At 41.3% G+C, this 13301-nt stretch overlaps 1 protein-coding gene across 8 annotated transcripts in view; it reads left to right on the top strand.

Moving 5' to 3' along the window:
* cdk12 (cyclin dependent kinase 12) overlaps positions 1-13301 on the top strand; it is a 50026-nt gene that overhangs the window by 2714 nt on the left and 34011 nt on the right. For 3 of the 8 annotated variants that reach the window (XR_014873911.1, XR_014873910.1, XR_014873912.1), the window contains exons 2-14: positions 142-837; positions 1336-1515; positions 1609-1748; positions 1858-2028; positions 4287-4476; positions 5193-5249; positions 5508-5609; positions 6630-6707; positions 6790-6906; positions 6992-7123; positions 7316-7539; positions 7720-8139; positions 9755-10282. Coding sequence is in view for 4 of the 8 variants with exons in the window: in XM_085158286.1 (XP_085014412.1) it covers positions 142-837; positions 1336-1515; positions 1609-1748; positions 1858-2028; positions 4287-4476; positions 5193-5249; positions 5508-5609; positions 6630-6707; positions 6790-6906; positions 6992-7123; positions 7316-7539; positions 7720-8139; positions 9755-10167 (2920 nt within the window). In the remaining 4 variants the exon portion in view is untranslated. Of the gene's footprint in view, positions 1-141; positions 838-1335; positions 1516-1608; positions 1749-1857; positions 2029-4286; positions 4477-5192; positions 5250-5507; positions 5610-6629; positions 6708-6789; positions 6907-6991; positions 7124-7315; positions 7540-7719; positions 8140-9754; positions 13296-13301 lie in introns of those variants that run through there. The other 5 variants (XR_014873913.1, XM_085158288.1, XM_085158290.1 and 2 more) reach the window with 5 other exon arrangements.

The following is a 13301-nucleotide window of genomic DNA, read 5'->3' as shown; positions in this document are numbered from 1 at the left end:
TTTGATTTCATTATAATATGATCTAGAGATCTTATTTAGCCATGGATCAGCAGTCTGTCTCAGTTATATCATGCATTTCATTTGCCTCTAATTCTCTGTCTTAATCTATAAATGATCTTAAAAATGTGCTTTTTATTTTAGACGCTCGGGCCGCTCCAGGAGTCGCTCCCCTCTGCACTACTCTTCTTCCCACCGCTCCTCCTCTCGTTCCCGCGGTAAGAGGCACACCTCCTCTGCTGGAACAGGGAGCATTTCCCACAGTAGCCGGCCAGCTAGCCGCTCCCCTCCTTCGTCACGTCTGCCCCTCAATTCCAGCTTAGGTGCAGAGTTGAGTCGCAGGAAGAAGGAACGCCTGGCTGCTGAGGCGGCTGCTCGTGCTAGTGGTGGCGCCTCTCCACTTCCGACAGCTCAAAAACCGTCAAGCTCCTCATCCTCACGGCCTGCTAAAGCTGAAGCTCTACAGCCAGAAAAAGGTGCAACAGCAGTAGCAGCATCAGAACCTCAGCCCCCACCAACCCAGCAGTTATCCCATGATGTTCCCAATGCTGATGAGCCGATGACTGCAACTCTAACATCCTCTTCAAACAACTCTCCTGCACCGCCGCCACCTCCTCCACAGCCCTCTTCTCCAGCGCCACCCAATCCAGCCACACAGGTTCCACCACCACCTCAGGCAGAAACAAACATTCAGCCTCCTACACCCTCAACAATATCACAGGCTAAATCGCCAGCGACGGTTCCTGCTCGCAGCCCTGTCCGTCAGACCCCACTCCACAAGACTTCGACTCTTCCTCCCCTGCCTCTACCACCTGCACTGCTGGGAAATGCTCAGGACAGGTGAGGAATCCCTCAACAGGCACACTGCTCAAGTCCCTGTTGTGTTGTGTCAAGCTTAGTGCCTATTAATCTGTTGTATGAGGTTACAGCTGTTATACTTGGACTTATACTGTCAGTTGTCAGTGATTTGTATGTACATCGGGATGTCTTGAACACCATTCAAGACATCCCATTTTGTTTTTCATGAGTCATTTTAACAAAAGTTAAGTAATTTCAAGACATAACTTGATATGAAAACATTTTATGAGTAAATGCTATGTTTGCACTTTGGTGTTTTAAATATGTCAGTTACCATCCTACAAAAAACAAAAATGGCGCACTGTTAGATGAAAGTGAATTTAAATTTTCCTCTTTTAAATCGTGGTATGTACACTTTATTGTAACTAGTTTTAATCTGAATGTGTGTGTTAGTTGTTGCATCGACATGAAAACGGTGCATAAAATGTGTTCCTGGTTTTGTCTTAAACTTTTTTTTTTTTTTAAATCTTGCTCTCTTAGCCCAAAGAAATCCACTCCTCCCCAGAGGCCATCAAGAAAGGACAAAGAAGGTCGCAACCGCCCTTCTATTATTGATCTTCCTTTACCGCCCACCTTGCTTGGAGGGGACTCTTCACCCCCACAGTTACCTGTCCGCCAGCCTCCTCTCTTACCCCAGACAGCCCTTAAGAAGAGACCAAAGTCAGCATTCACTTTTATACTCACCCACTTAAAGTTTTCCTTTCATTAATCACACATGACGTCTTAGCTGCTTTTCTTGTTTGTGCTTTCCAGGATTTGTTGCCCACGATACGGTGAGCGCAAACATACCCAAAGTGACTGGGGCAAACGGTGTGTAGATAAATTTGATATAATTGGCATCATAGGGGAAGGCACCTATGGCCAAGTGTACAAGGCCAAGGACAAAGACACTGGTAAGTGAAATCCATTTACTACTATGTTTTCCTTAAAAAAATAAAACCCAAATAAGATAAAAAATAAAAAGAGTGGCTCTCTAAAATGTGTGTTCTCCAAATATGCTAGGTGAACTGGTGGCTTTGAAGAAAGTGCGTTTGGACAATGAAAAAGAGGGCTTCCCCATCACAGCCATCAGAGAGATTAAGATCTTACGGCAGCTCAAACACCGTAGTGTTGTCAACATGAAGGAAATTGTCACTGACAAGCAGGATGCACTTGACTTTAAAAAGGATAAAGGTAAGGGGGGCAAAAAAAACTTGCTATTTTCTTTCATGTGGGGTATAAGTAGGTAAGAAGTGATGATAAGTTAGGGGGGGGAGTGTTTGTTTTAAATGCAAGGGGAAAACTTTGCAGGTGGGAGAAGGCATCCCCTTAAAAAGAAATTCTCCAATGGATCTTGTTTTTAGTTTAATTAATTAAATGATGTCACAGAGATGGCAGTAATCACTTGTATTGTATAGCTAAACGTATTTATTACATTTTTACTTCTTATCTAGAATTACACTGCGTTTTTATCATTCATGTGGTCGAGGTAGGTATATGCACGATTTTCACTGCTTGAATTGAGTATGTCATTCAATGTATTAGATAATCTACAGACAGCTAAAGTTTGCTGTAGTCATCCTTGCAAATGGTAGCGCGAGAAAAGTGGTTTTATGATTACTGGTGCACGATGCCTTTAGTTTTAGTAAACTGGTTGTAAACTAGTTGAGCGCAGTTTAACCAAGAGTATAAATAGTTATAGGGCTGTGCTGGTGTCACATCTTTCATGAACATTGAACAACTGAACCCCTAGAAGCCATTTAAATGGTGTGTAGATTCCACCTAATTGGTAGACTACAGGCATATGCCAGGAAAGTAATGGTGGGCACACTATATGAAACCGGATGTGCAGCACTTCTGTTTGTCACTGAAATATGTTTTAGCAGCTGTGACAGCACTGACGGAGTCAGACCTGAAACTGCAACATGTCTGAAAACGTGCATACACAGCAGATAATGACACACAAAAATGAGAGCAGAAAATTATAAGAAAAGGTGACACTCATAGAATACACTGTCTTTTTTATACAAAAGCACATTATTTAGTGTTGTTTCTATGACAAGTTATATATTTATGGTTGCGTTTGGGTTCTCTCTTGGTTCTCTACCTTCACTTAGTGGGGCTAGGTTAATTGGTGTGAATGTGAGTGTGAATTATTGTCTGTCTCTGTCTGTGTTGGCCCTGCGACCGGCTGGGGACCTATCCAGGGTGTAGCCACCCTCTCTGCAATACTGAATTGTATAAGTGGAAGAGAAACTGCTACTATTGTGGAAATAAAGTGTTTGTGACATTTGAAATTGTTAGCATAAAACATAATTTAAAGCATAAGAAATAAAAACTGAAAAACTAGAACTGATATAATGATCACATCTGGTTGCGTTCTCTGCAGTCACTGTTAACTTGAACAGTTCTTTCATGTTTCAATCCAGAGAGAAGTGTGCTGCTAGAGTTTTCTGGGCTGTGTGAATGTTAAATAGCTGGCAATGCAGTTGCGCACATTTCAGTTCAGTAACTTCGCGATTTTCTAACAATTAATCGTGCAGCCCTAGTTAATAGGTTTAACCATGCTTCTTTAAAAGTGATCTCAATTCATACTTACGTGCGATCTCATTTCCAAATGACAACGATTTAAAAAAAAAAAAAAAGAAAAAGAAAAAAAAAAGACGACAACGATTGTACCGCATTTTGATCCGGGACGTAATCTGCATGAAAACAAGCGCTCACTCTTCCTGCTCAACAAATGACAAGGGTGGAGCCTTATACCACGTGATACAGGAGCTGGCTGCTAAAATTGGCAGTGAAAAAACAACGGAGAGCACGTCAGGGATGACGAGAAAGTGACTGGAGAAAATCTGTCCCGGTCAACCACCCAAGCATCAATAACGGGAACCTTATACAGCGCTTCCCTATACCCATCGAACTCCCGCAGGCACAAAGAAATTACGGAGGCTATTACTTATCACCTGACCAAAGATATGGCTCCCATCAACACTGTGCAAATCGAGGGATTTAGGAAAATGATCAACACCCTAGACAAACGCTACACAGTGCCGTCCCGCAACTATTTTTCTATTGTTGCACTACCTGCTCTATACACACAGTGTCGAGCAACGGTGGAGACGGAATTTCAAGCAGTACAACATTTTGCGGCAACGACAAAATGTGAGACATTTGTTGTTTTTATGTTTATTTATTGTTTTTATGTTCAGTCTCAACTGTTAAGAAGTTGATGTGCAGTTAATAAGCGCAATAAATATTTATACTGGAAAAGAAAATCGTGAGAGAATCGTGATCTCAATTCTAAGCAAAAAAAATCGTGATTCTCATTTTATGCAAAATCGTGCAGCCCTACTATTAACCGTTTACCACATGTCCACTTATGTGAACCCACAGACATATGTGTGTGCATGTATTTTTGTTTAAGACATCTGAATACATCTTTGTATTTTTAGGAGCTTTTTACCTGGTGTTTGAGTACATGGATCATGATCTGATGGGCCTGCTGGAGTCAGGCCTGGTCCAGTTCTCCCATGAGCACATCCGCAGCTTCATGCGTCAGCTGATGGAGGGCCTGGACTACTGCCACAAAAACAACTTCCTGCACAGAGACATCAAATGCTCCAACATACTGCTAAATAACAAGTGAGTCAAGTGTTGTTGTTTCCTGTGTGCAGACAATTGCAGTAAAATGCAGTAGCAGCTAGGCTGTTCCTAGTCACAGGTTTTTCAGTACTAACTAGTGACATGTGAATTTTAAGTTTTATCTACTTTTTTTTCTTATTCATCCATGTAAACAAACACTAAGAAATGTAATCTTCACACCTTTAAATGTATCCGCATTCCTTAAATACCATCAAACGATTGCTATAATTTGTCAAGCAGAAAGGGTTCAAAAGTGTGTCAGCAGGAAAGCTAATTACAAAGTAACTACATTAATTGGATGCTTCAGATAACCTTAGTGGAGTACAGCAACTTCCCAAAGATGGTTGCTTAGTACAGTTGAACATCCAATGGTGCATGAAAAATTGAGCTTAAATGAGCTATCAAGAATTAAGAAAATGTGTGTTTTTCTGGGAAGTGGAGGATTTAAAAACCACAGTGTGTGAAGTTATTGCCCTGCTACTGAACAGCTGACTTCAAATAGACATTAGAAGTGGATCATTTGCACCTGAGCGCTGCCAAATTTGACCGATAATATTTGTTGTTTCTTTAAGAGCAGTGTGTATTTTACAGTATCAGTTGATTTTTACAGTGAAGACACTTTGAGTTGTGTTTTAGGATTAGATACACTAAGATTCAGTAGTTGGCAATGCTTTTTGGTATTGTTTTTTTAATGTTATCTGTGCTTATTTGTGCAGAGGTCAGATCAAACTGGCTGACTTTGGTTTGGCTCGTCTTTACAACTCAGAGGAAAGGTAAGAGGAGACGGTTGTATATACCTGATCTGCTTAATTCCATTTAGTGATTATAGACATTATAGTGTTTAAGTTGCTGAATGAAAGCACGTTTATTTTATTATTTCTTTTTAATTTACAATGTCTGTCCACAAGATGGGGCTGTGTCCCAGAAATAATACAGTTACTTGGAGCTAAAATGATTCTGATTTGTCACTGGGGGACATGTGTCCGGTATGACTGCTGACTCCCATCTCATCTCTCTTTCCTTGCTCCTAGCCGGCCATACACTAATAAAGTAATCACACTATGGTATCGTCCCCCTGAGCTTCTGCTGGGAGAGGAGAGATATTCTCCAGCCATTGACGTTTGGAGTTGTGGGTGAGTACAAAACGGTTATCTTAGTACTTCTGTCTGTCAAATCACGTGGTCTTCAAGTGTATGATTTATTGTCAGATGAATAATTGGGGAACAACAGATTACACTGTTGTTTTTATGTAGATTAAGACATTTTTTTTTGGTAGGGGGGGGGAGAGAGTGTCAGCCTTTGCTTCAGGTTAGTCACATAACACCCCTGAGTTGCCTAGGGTGCATAATTGCAGCTTAAAGCTTCCCACTCATCAGGTTTCACTGTACCAAAATAGAGTCCTATTTTCCCATTCACCTTGGCTCAACCCACAAACTACTCTAAAGTGGCATATTTGTGCTAGACTTGTTTTCCTTGCTTTGTCCTTCATCACAAGTCATTTTCACTCAATTTCTTCAAAAATGGTTTATGCAGATCATTTGGACAGCTGCTGTAGTCTTTTTTTAATTGTTATTATATTACAGCAGTGTCTAATCTCACACATTTTACCTGTCTGTTGTCTGGTAGTTAACTTTTTTCTTAATGATTGTTGGTAGATGTATTTAAGTATTTATTTCTGCAGTGTAAGCAGATGTGTTGGGAACATTTTGATAAAATCTTTACAATGTACTATTTACGTTTGGTGACTAATAGGCAAATTTCTCTTTAGATATGCGTCATATTCCTTAATCTTCAATTGTTTTATAGTATTTTATGGAAATAATTTGTCTTATTTTGCAGCAAGCCTAAAGGTATTACCATATTAAATTCGAATTATCACACTTGGTTATAAACATTCACAAAACTTTCACCTTTGTCATACAAATCTTAAACAACCTTATCTACAGTCTGAGAGAGTCTTTCCTTGTGAATACTTTAGGAGCTTTACCTTGTTGGAATAAAAGGGCCTACATTCATAACATTTCACAGGCCTATTTGACCAAGATTTTGCCGGACCATTACTCTTTAAGTAGTTTTTAAAAGCTGTTTTAAACTTTACATTATATACATACATTATATACATGCAATACCTTTTCTTACTTGTCGTGGCTCAGGTGTATTCTTGGAGAGCTCTTTACCAAGAAGCCCATCTTCCAGGCTAACCAGGAACTTCTGCAACTAGAGCTGATCAGGTAGACTACCTGCCACAAATACATTTCAAGTAATAATTTCTGATTGAATTATCAAGCTTATTAACCCTTTCCTTTGTCTCAGCCGACTGTGTGGGAGTCCCTGTCCGGCCGTTTGGCCTGATGTCATTAAACTTCCATTGTTCAACACAATGAAACCCAAGAAGCAGTACAGACGGCGACTACGGGAGGAGTTTGCACAGTATGTACTCGAAGTACTTACCTAAGGCAGCTGTGATCAACTCTGTTTGGTTCTAGAGGAGTAATATTTTTTCTCCTCAACATAGTTTACCTACTCCTGCCCTGGACTTACTGGACCGAATGCTGACCCTTGACCCTGCACGCCGTTGCACATCGGAGCAAGCTCTCTTCAGTGACTTCCTGCATGATGTTGAGCCCAACAGGATGCCACCACCAGAGTTAGTAGCTGTTTCTAGTGATGGTTAACACAATGACAGTGTTGGATTGAGCACGTGAAAAATAACACTAGGACATTATCTGTATCAGAATACAATTATTTCCTATTTAGGGCATTTTCTTTATTTGTTTTGTTTTATTTGGTTAATAAAATGTATATTTTAAATTTGTACAATTTCTTTTTGCTTTTTTAGCCTTCCTCATCATCAAGACTGTCACGAGTTGTGGAGCAAGAAGAGAAGACGTGCACGTCAGAGCGGGGTCGTCGAGGATGTGCCTGTGCCCAAAGTGCCCCGTAAAGATGTGACAGGGACCTCCAGCGGAGACAACCCTCGTCCCCCAAACAGCCCCACTGGAGCTCCACCACCTCCTCCAGGGAAACCACCCTCCACAACCAACATAGAGAGTGAGTTGTCAGGTAACAGATACTAAGTATTTAACCAGGAACACATTTTTTGTTTTTTCAAAAAAGTTTCTGTATTGTGAAAAAAAAAAAAAATGTATATGAGAATTTATTTATTTAATTTTAAATGTATTTGATTGTTATGTCTTTATTAGACTGGCACTGAATTCTAGTCGCATGCATGTGTGTGTTCAGGCCTGGCATCGGCTGCAGAGCAGTTGAATCAGACAGAGCTGGCAGTGCTGCTAAACCTTCTCCAGGGACAGGCAGACGGCTTGCCCCAGGTTGCTCAGCTCCTCAACCTCCCCAATCCAGAGACTCTCAGCCAGTTGTTGTCTGCTGTTAGTGAGTCCTCTGACCACCAGGGGGCACCAGAGGACCAGACCCAGGCAGCTTGCAGGTCTCAGCCCCCAGAGCCGCCTCCTGAACCCCAAGAGATCTCACCGACATCTGGAGATCCGCCACTCAGCCAGGAAGACCAGGCCAAGCTACTGGCTCTCCTTTTGGGCCAAATTATAAAGCCACAAACCGAGGAGCAAGGCGATGAAAGTAATGGCGTTCAGTCAGAGGAGGCACTAACGCGCGGTTCGTCCGCTTCTACTACTGATTGCAAGGGCAAGTCTGGGTTTAGCCTATAGAGTGTGAAACAGAAAAGGTACCAGGGTCAGTTGGAAATCATAAGAGTGGAAAGAGCCAGGCAAGGAACAAACAGAAAGTGACTATATACTGTATCAAATTACTTTGATTTTAGGATACTTAATAAAATTTGCAAATAGGGCTATTAGACCGATATTACACCCGCCCCTTCTTTTATTCATGACATACGAGTGACACACATTCAACATCTTCCCCCATAAACACCTGTACTATTAAAAAAAAGTGCAAAAGAAATCCCTGGCAAATTGTCTTTTCAGCGTTTGCTGTCCTGTGACCCTGATAACCAGGTAAAGGTTTGTTGCACACGGATGTCACTGGTTCATCACTGGTTCATCACTGGTGTACTCAATAAACCAGTAGAAAGTACAGTGTTATTCATTTGAGTAAAAAGGCTCACACTGTGATGTTCCCTCAATTTTCCCTCTTTCTTGTTTCTTTATCACAGTCTTTGTTTCTCTCTGTCCCATTTCCACATGTGTTTTTCTTCCTCACTTCATTTTCATTATAAAGCAGGTGTCATGGATTCTTCACAGAGAGCGATGTTGCTTTAAACAGTCTGTAATGTCAGCCTTTTTATGAAGAAAGTCTAATAAATTATCAAGTGAAAATAAATGTTTTGAATCTTTAGATGTCACCTGCATGTGTTTCTTTTAACCTTGGTTTCTGTCACTTTTTTTTTTGTTAACCGTTCACTCTGGGTCACATTTTTCTTAAAATGTGATTAGGAATTGGAATAACACTGATTGTGCTGCTGACACTGAATGGTGAACCTTTAAAAGCATTTGAAAACCTTACATCACTGGTCCACCTTGCACTGCAGTAGATTCGAAAGAATAGACAGTGCTGCTTTAGTAGTCTTACCCGCCCTTTGAAAGTACTTGAAATTCTCCTGCTTAATTCACCTTTTCTGTTCATCCAACTGCACATGCCCCTTGTATTGTTTTCCCACCTAGTTCCCACATTTTTTCTGTGATTTGGGGGAGGGGGGGCCTGCATCTGTTGTGCAAGTGTTAATCTGTTATTGGGTAGTGCATTCAAAGACATTAATGTTTCTCTGTTTAATAAACATCTAAATGGTAATGACTAGTTATTTAAAAATAGAAAAAAACACTTATTTTATTTTTACTTACCTATAAAATTCACTTGAATCGGTAAATGGTTGTGTTTCATGTGGCAGATGTTAAAAAAAAACAACACTTTTTTGTCTAATTGTTTTTAGTGATATTGTATAGCATCTACACTAGGTTCACAAAGTTATTTGATTCCAAAAACACAGACTGTTGTAAGATTGCTCCTACCACTGCAGCATGGTTCCCTATTTGTAGTTAGTGTGCTGATTCACTTAAAGTGCTCTGCCCTCCCTCTTGTGGTAAAGGTAGGAATGTCAACGTTGTGTAACTCCATGATAGGCTTATGTGAAATGCAGTACTACTGTCTTTAAATGCAGGTTGGGAGTATAAGAGGAAAAAGAAAGCTTATTAGTGGGTGTGTAGCTAGTATGTAGGTTTAACTTAATTATGCCTTATAAGATTACGTCTAATGTGCTGTGTTCTGTTCTGTTTGGACCCTTCAGATGGTGCAGTGACAAAAAGAAAAAAGCTTGGGGCCAACCAGGGGCCTTCAACTGTTGAGCAACGTCCACCCTCTCCACCAGGTCCACCTCCATCAACTGTTGGAAACTCCCAGCAGGCTGCGCCAGAAACGCAACCCAGCCAGGACATCAGCCCTGCTGTAGCAGCTGCCTTGCTCCAGCTCATCTCTCAGCAGGACTCGGAATGTGGTGCCTCACAGCGAAGCAACGATCCTTCTCCTACTGTGGATGCTCTTGCCCACAGACAGTGCCCTCCACCATGGGTTGCAAGCTCTCCACCTAAACCTTCAGCTGCAGCTGAAGCCCCAGCAGCACTAGCGACTGCTGCTCCTACCACTGCAGCACAGTTTCCCAAAGACCAGGACCTCCGCTTTTCCCATGGAGCTGCCCGCTGACCCTCAGTCCCCCGTCGAGATCAACCTGGGTATCGTGGGACTGGTCCAGCAATCCTGGCCTATAAGGAAATACAGAGGGACACCTACAGAGTATGACTCACTGGACCCTGTGCAGGTAGTGAAAGTTGGATCAAAGATTTTGATAATGAATGCCTGAATGAAAGAGGAGAATTTTTAGAAGTGGTCATGAATATCTCTGCCTGCAGAATGAGCTGTCATGTGGTGTTATGGTGGGAGTATCTCAGCAGGTTAGTCTGACTTTCAGTGGTTATGCATACTCTCCATCTGCAAACCCTTTCTCTCTCCTCTAAACTGAAGGGTCTGGTGTCAAATGAAGTGTAGCTTCCAAATTGAGTGTTACAACGCTGACAAGCAACTTTGAGAACAACTATAATATCTTTTTTTTGCCCTAGAACAAATGATTGTCATGTGCACAGCAGTGCCCCCTTCTAACAGGATTACCAGTGTTTTGGAGAATGAAGTAATTATCCTCCACCCTGACAGTCTGATAGACTTGTTGAAGTTAGTTGTTACATAAGGGTACATTTGAGGAAATGACCTCAGAAGATGTGACTTTTTCTGTTCATATTCGAGCTCCCCCGTTCTCAGCTTTGTGCCTCCACTCTGACCCCGGCGACCCTTGAATGATCTTGGCCTAGTGTGAAAATGTGGGCTAAGTTTCGGCTTTGAATGGCACCGGTGTACAGGTTACTTGGATGACGCACTCTGTCATCACCTAAAACTAACTCCGCTCACTTTAAGGTATCGCTTCTTTACATACAGCAGATCTTTGTGTCGTAACAAGCCTGTAGTGCTCATGTTCCTGTCTCAAACATGGAATAAACTGCATTTTGATGAACTGCTCCATAATGCACATACCCTTCTGCTAAATGAATGCAAAGCTAGAAACATACAGAAACACATTTTTCCAGATTCTCCTAGTAGGCTTTGAAAGCCTCCTTGCATCTGCTCCTCACCTACCTGCCAACAAAAGCTTTTTTTTTTTTGTTTTTCCTCTCATTTTTTGTGTAGTTATTTTTTACATAAAGAAAATGATAACATGCCTAAAAAATGGTCCATTGTTTTGTTTCCATTTTTTTGCTTTGGAAAAAGAAAGGAAAGAAAAATGGTTTCATGTGTCTGTAAAAAGAAACATTTTGTAATGTGTTTTTTTTTTTTTTTTTTTCTTGGTTCAGTTTATTAAAGGAAGTTATGCGACCGGATGAACTGTCTGTTCTGCCCTTTCTGAATGTTTCTGTGTAAAGCGGCCACTAGATGGTAGGCACCAACGCAAACTATCACTCAGTTTACAGGAAGTCCACACAGTCAGGTTTCTCGGAAGACTGAAACTCAAGAACTGCAATGTGAAGCAAGTTGCGTACCGGGCTATAATTATTAATTATTAATCTGATCTTGTGGTAGGTAAATTCCAACCACTGTTTTGATTTAAAAACAAATGTAACTAAGGAATGATATTCATCTCACAAACCACAACTTAAAGATACAAACAAATAATTTAATAAGTAAGCAAGAAAATATGCGTAATTCCATGTAAAGGATTTACCAAACTGAGATTTTGGAGCATGTGCATTCCAGTGTGTTAGAGGTTCACAAAAATGGCCCAAATATTTCACCCGTATTTGTAATGTGCCATCTTCCTATGTTCTTTTGTCCTTTTTCCCTTTTAGCAAACATACTGTAATCTGTTCACTATCATTGCTGAAGGGAATCAGTGTTTAGGTTTGGTGATAGCTCTGGTTTAGCGTAGCTTGAGAATATTTTATATAAATATTTTTATAGTTTCATCATAATGAGCAAAAAAAACCCAACCAACCAAAAAAAGCGAGTAGCTATAATGCACACAAAACGTATTCGTAGGGCTCCCTATGCTGAAAGCGTATTTATGTATATTGATTCCTTCACTAGTAGGGTTGATCTCTTTATGGAGATCCCGACAGGCTCATAAAATGTAGATTGGCAACAAGAGAAGTATGCAAGGTTCACGCAGACTGCCCGTGTGTTTGTGCACGTGTGAGTTTTTGCGCGTGCCGGATTGGCTTCGTGCATACCCCAGACCAGTTCGTCACTTGGCAGGCTTACAGAGCCGCTTACAGAGCCGCTTACCCCTCTGGCCCACCAAGCAGCTGAGCCCTCTGGGTGAGAGATCCTTTCAGAGTGGAGGCAGTGGGAGGCTCACCTGCCCTCTAGCACAGGCCCAGTGTGAGTGAGATGAGACGGTGCTGTGTGTGCGTGCGTGTTTCTGTCTGATGCCTTTGCCCACCGGGACTCCAAATAATAGTGAATGTGCCCGCAGGGAGTTTCCACAGGAGAAGTAGTGGGCAATGCCAGTGCCAAGTCACAGAGACTAGACGAATAAATCAGGACCGAGGAGTGATGAGAGGGAGGTGCATGAGGCTGTGCCATCAATCAGAAAGGCACCTTATGGGGAATGCCCATAAATGTGCCATGCTGCCAGTCTGAAGCACGTACTCGCGATGGTAGAGACGGGCGACGGTGGTGCTCAAAATGGAGCCTCCATTTTGGATGCCGGCACTTCACTGTCAGCTGCAGGGATTTTGGTGGACTTCCAGACAATCAGTGAATTGACTGACAGTATATTTCAGTCAGTTCACGCCAAATTATATTCATGAAATGTGATTTTTTTTCTTTCTTTTTCTTTTTTTCTGTCACTGCTGGGCTTAATTTTCTCAGCCTTGTCTGAGCTGATTGATATATTATTTGGAATCTAGTTTATTTTAAACGTAATCTGATCAATTAGACACTCTGTTTCCACTGTGTCAAAATTGAAACCCTTAGACAATTAGCAGCCATCACATTGCACATCTGTTTAAAGCTAAAATAACAAGAGTACTAGAGTAGTAGGAATGTCGATCATTCTGAGTAAATGCAGATCAGCTGTTAGAAGTACGGAAAAAAAGCAAAATGACAGTTCTTAGAGTTTATTTCCTTTTGTTGAGACCGAGTGGAGTGACCTGTTTTAGTTTTCAAGCTGAAACTTTCTCAGTCAAAATATTCATTAGCATTTTTCTGGCTCCTGCAGGGAACATTGTAGCAATCTAAAAAAATCTTAAACGCCTGGCACCTCAATGTGTCTCAACTTGTACATTTTAATT

Source organism: Neolamprologus multifasciatus, chromosome 4 (genome assembly GCF_963576455.1).
Source record: "Neolamprologus multifasciatus chromosome 4, fNeoMul1.2, whole genome shotgun sequence".
In the NCBI taxonomy this organism is placed as follows: Eukaryota; Metazoa; Chordata; class Actinopteri; order Cichliformes; family Cichlidae; genus Neolamprologus; species Neolamprologus multifasciatus.
Note: the sequence above shows the minus strand (reverse complement) of the source record. Positions and strands in the feature narration are given on the sequence as shown.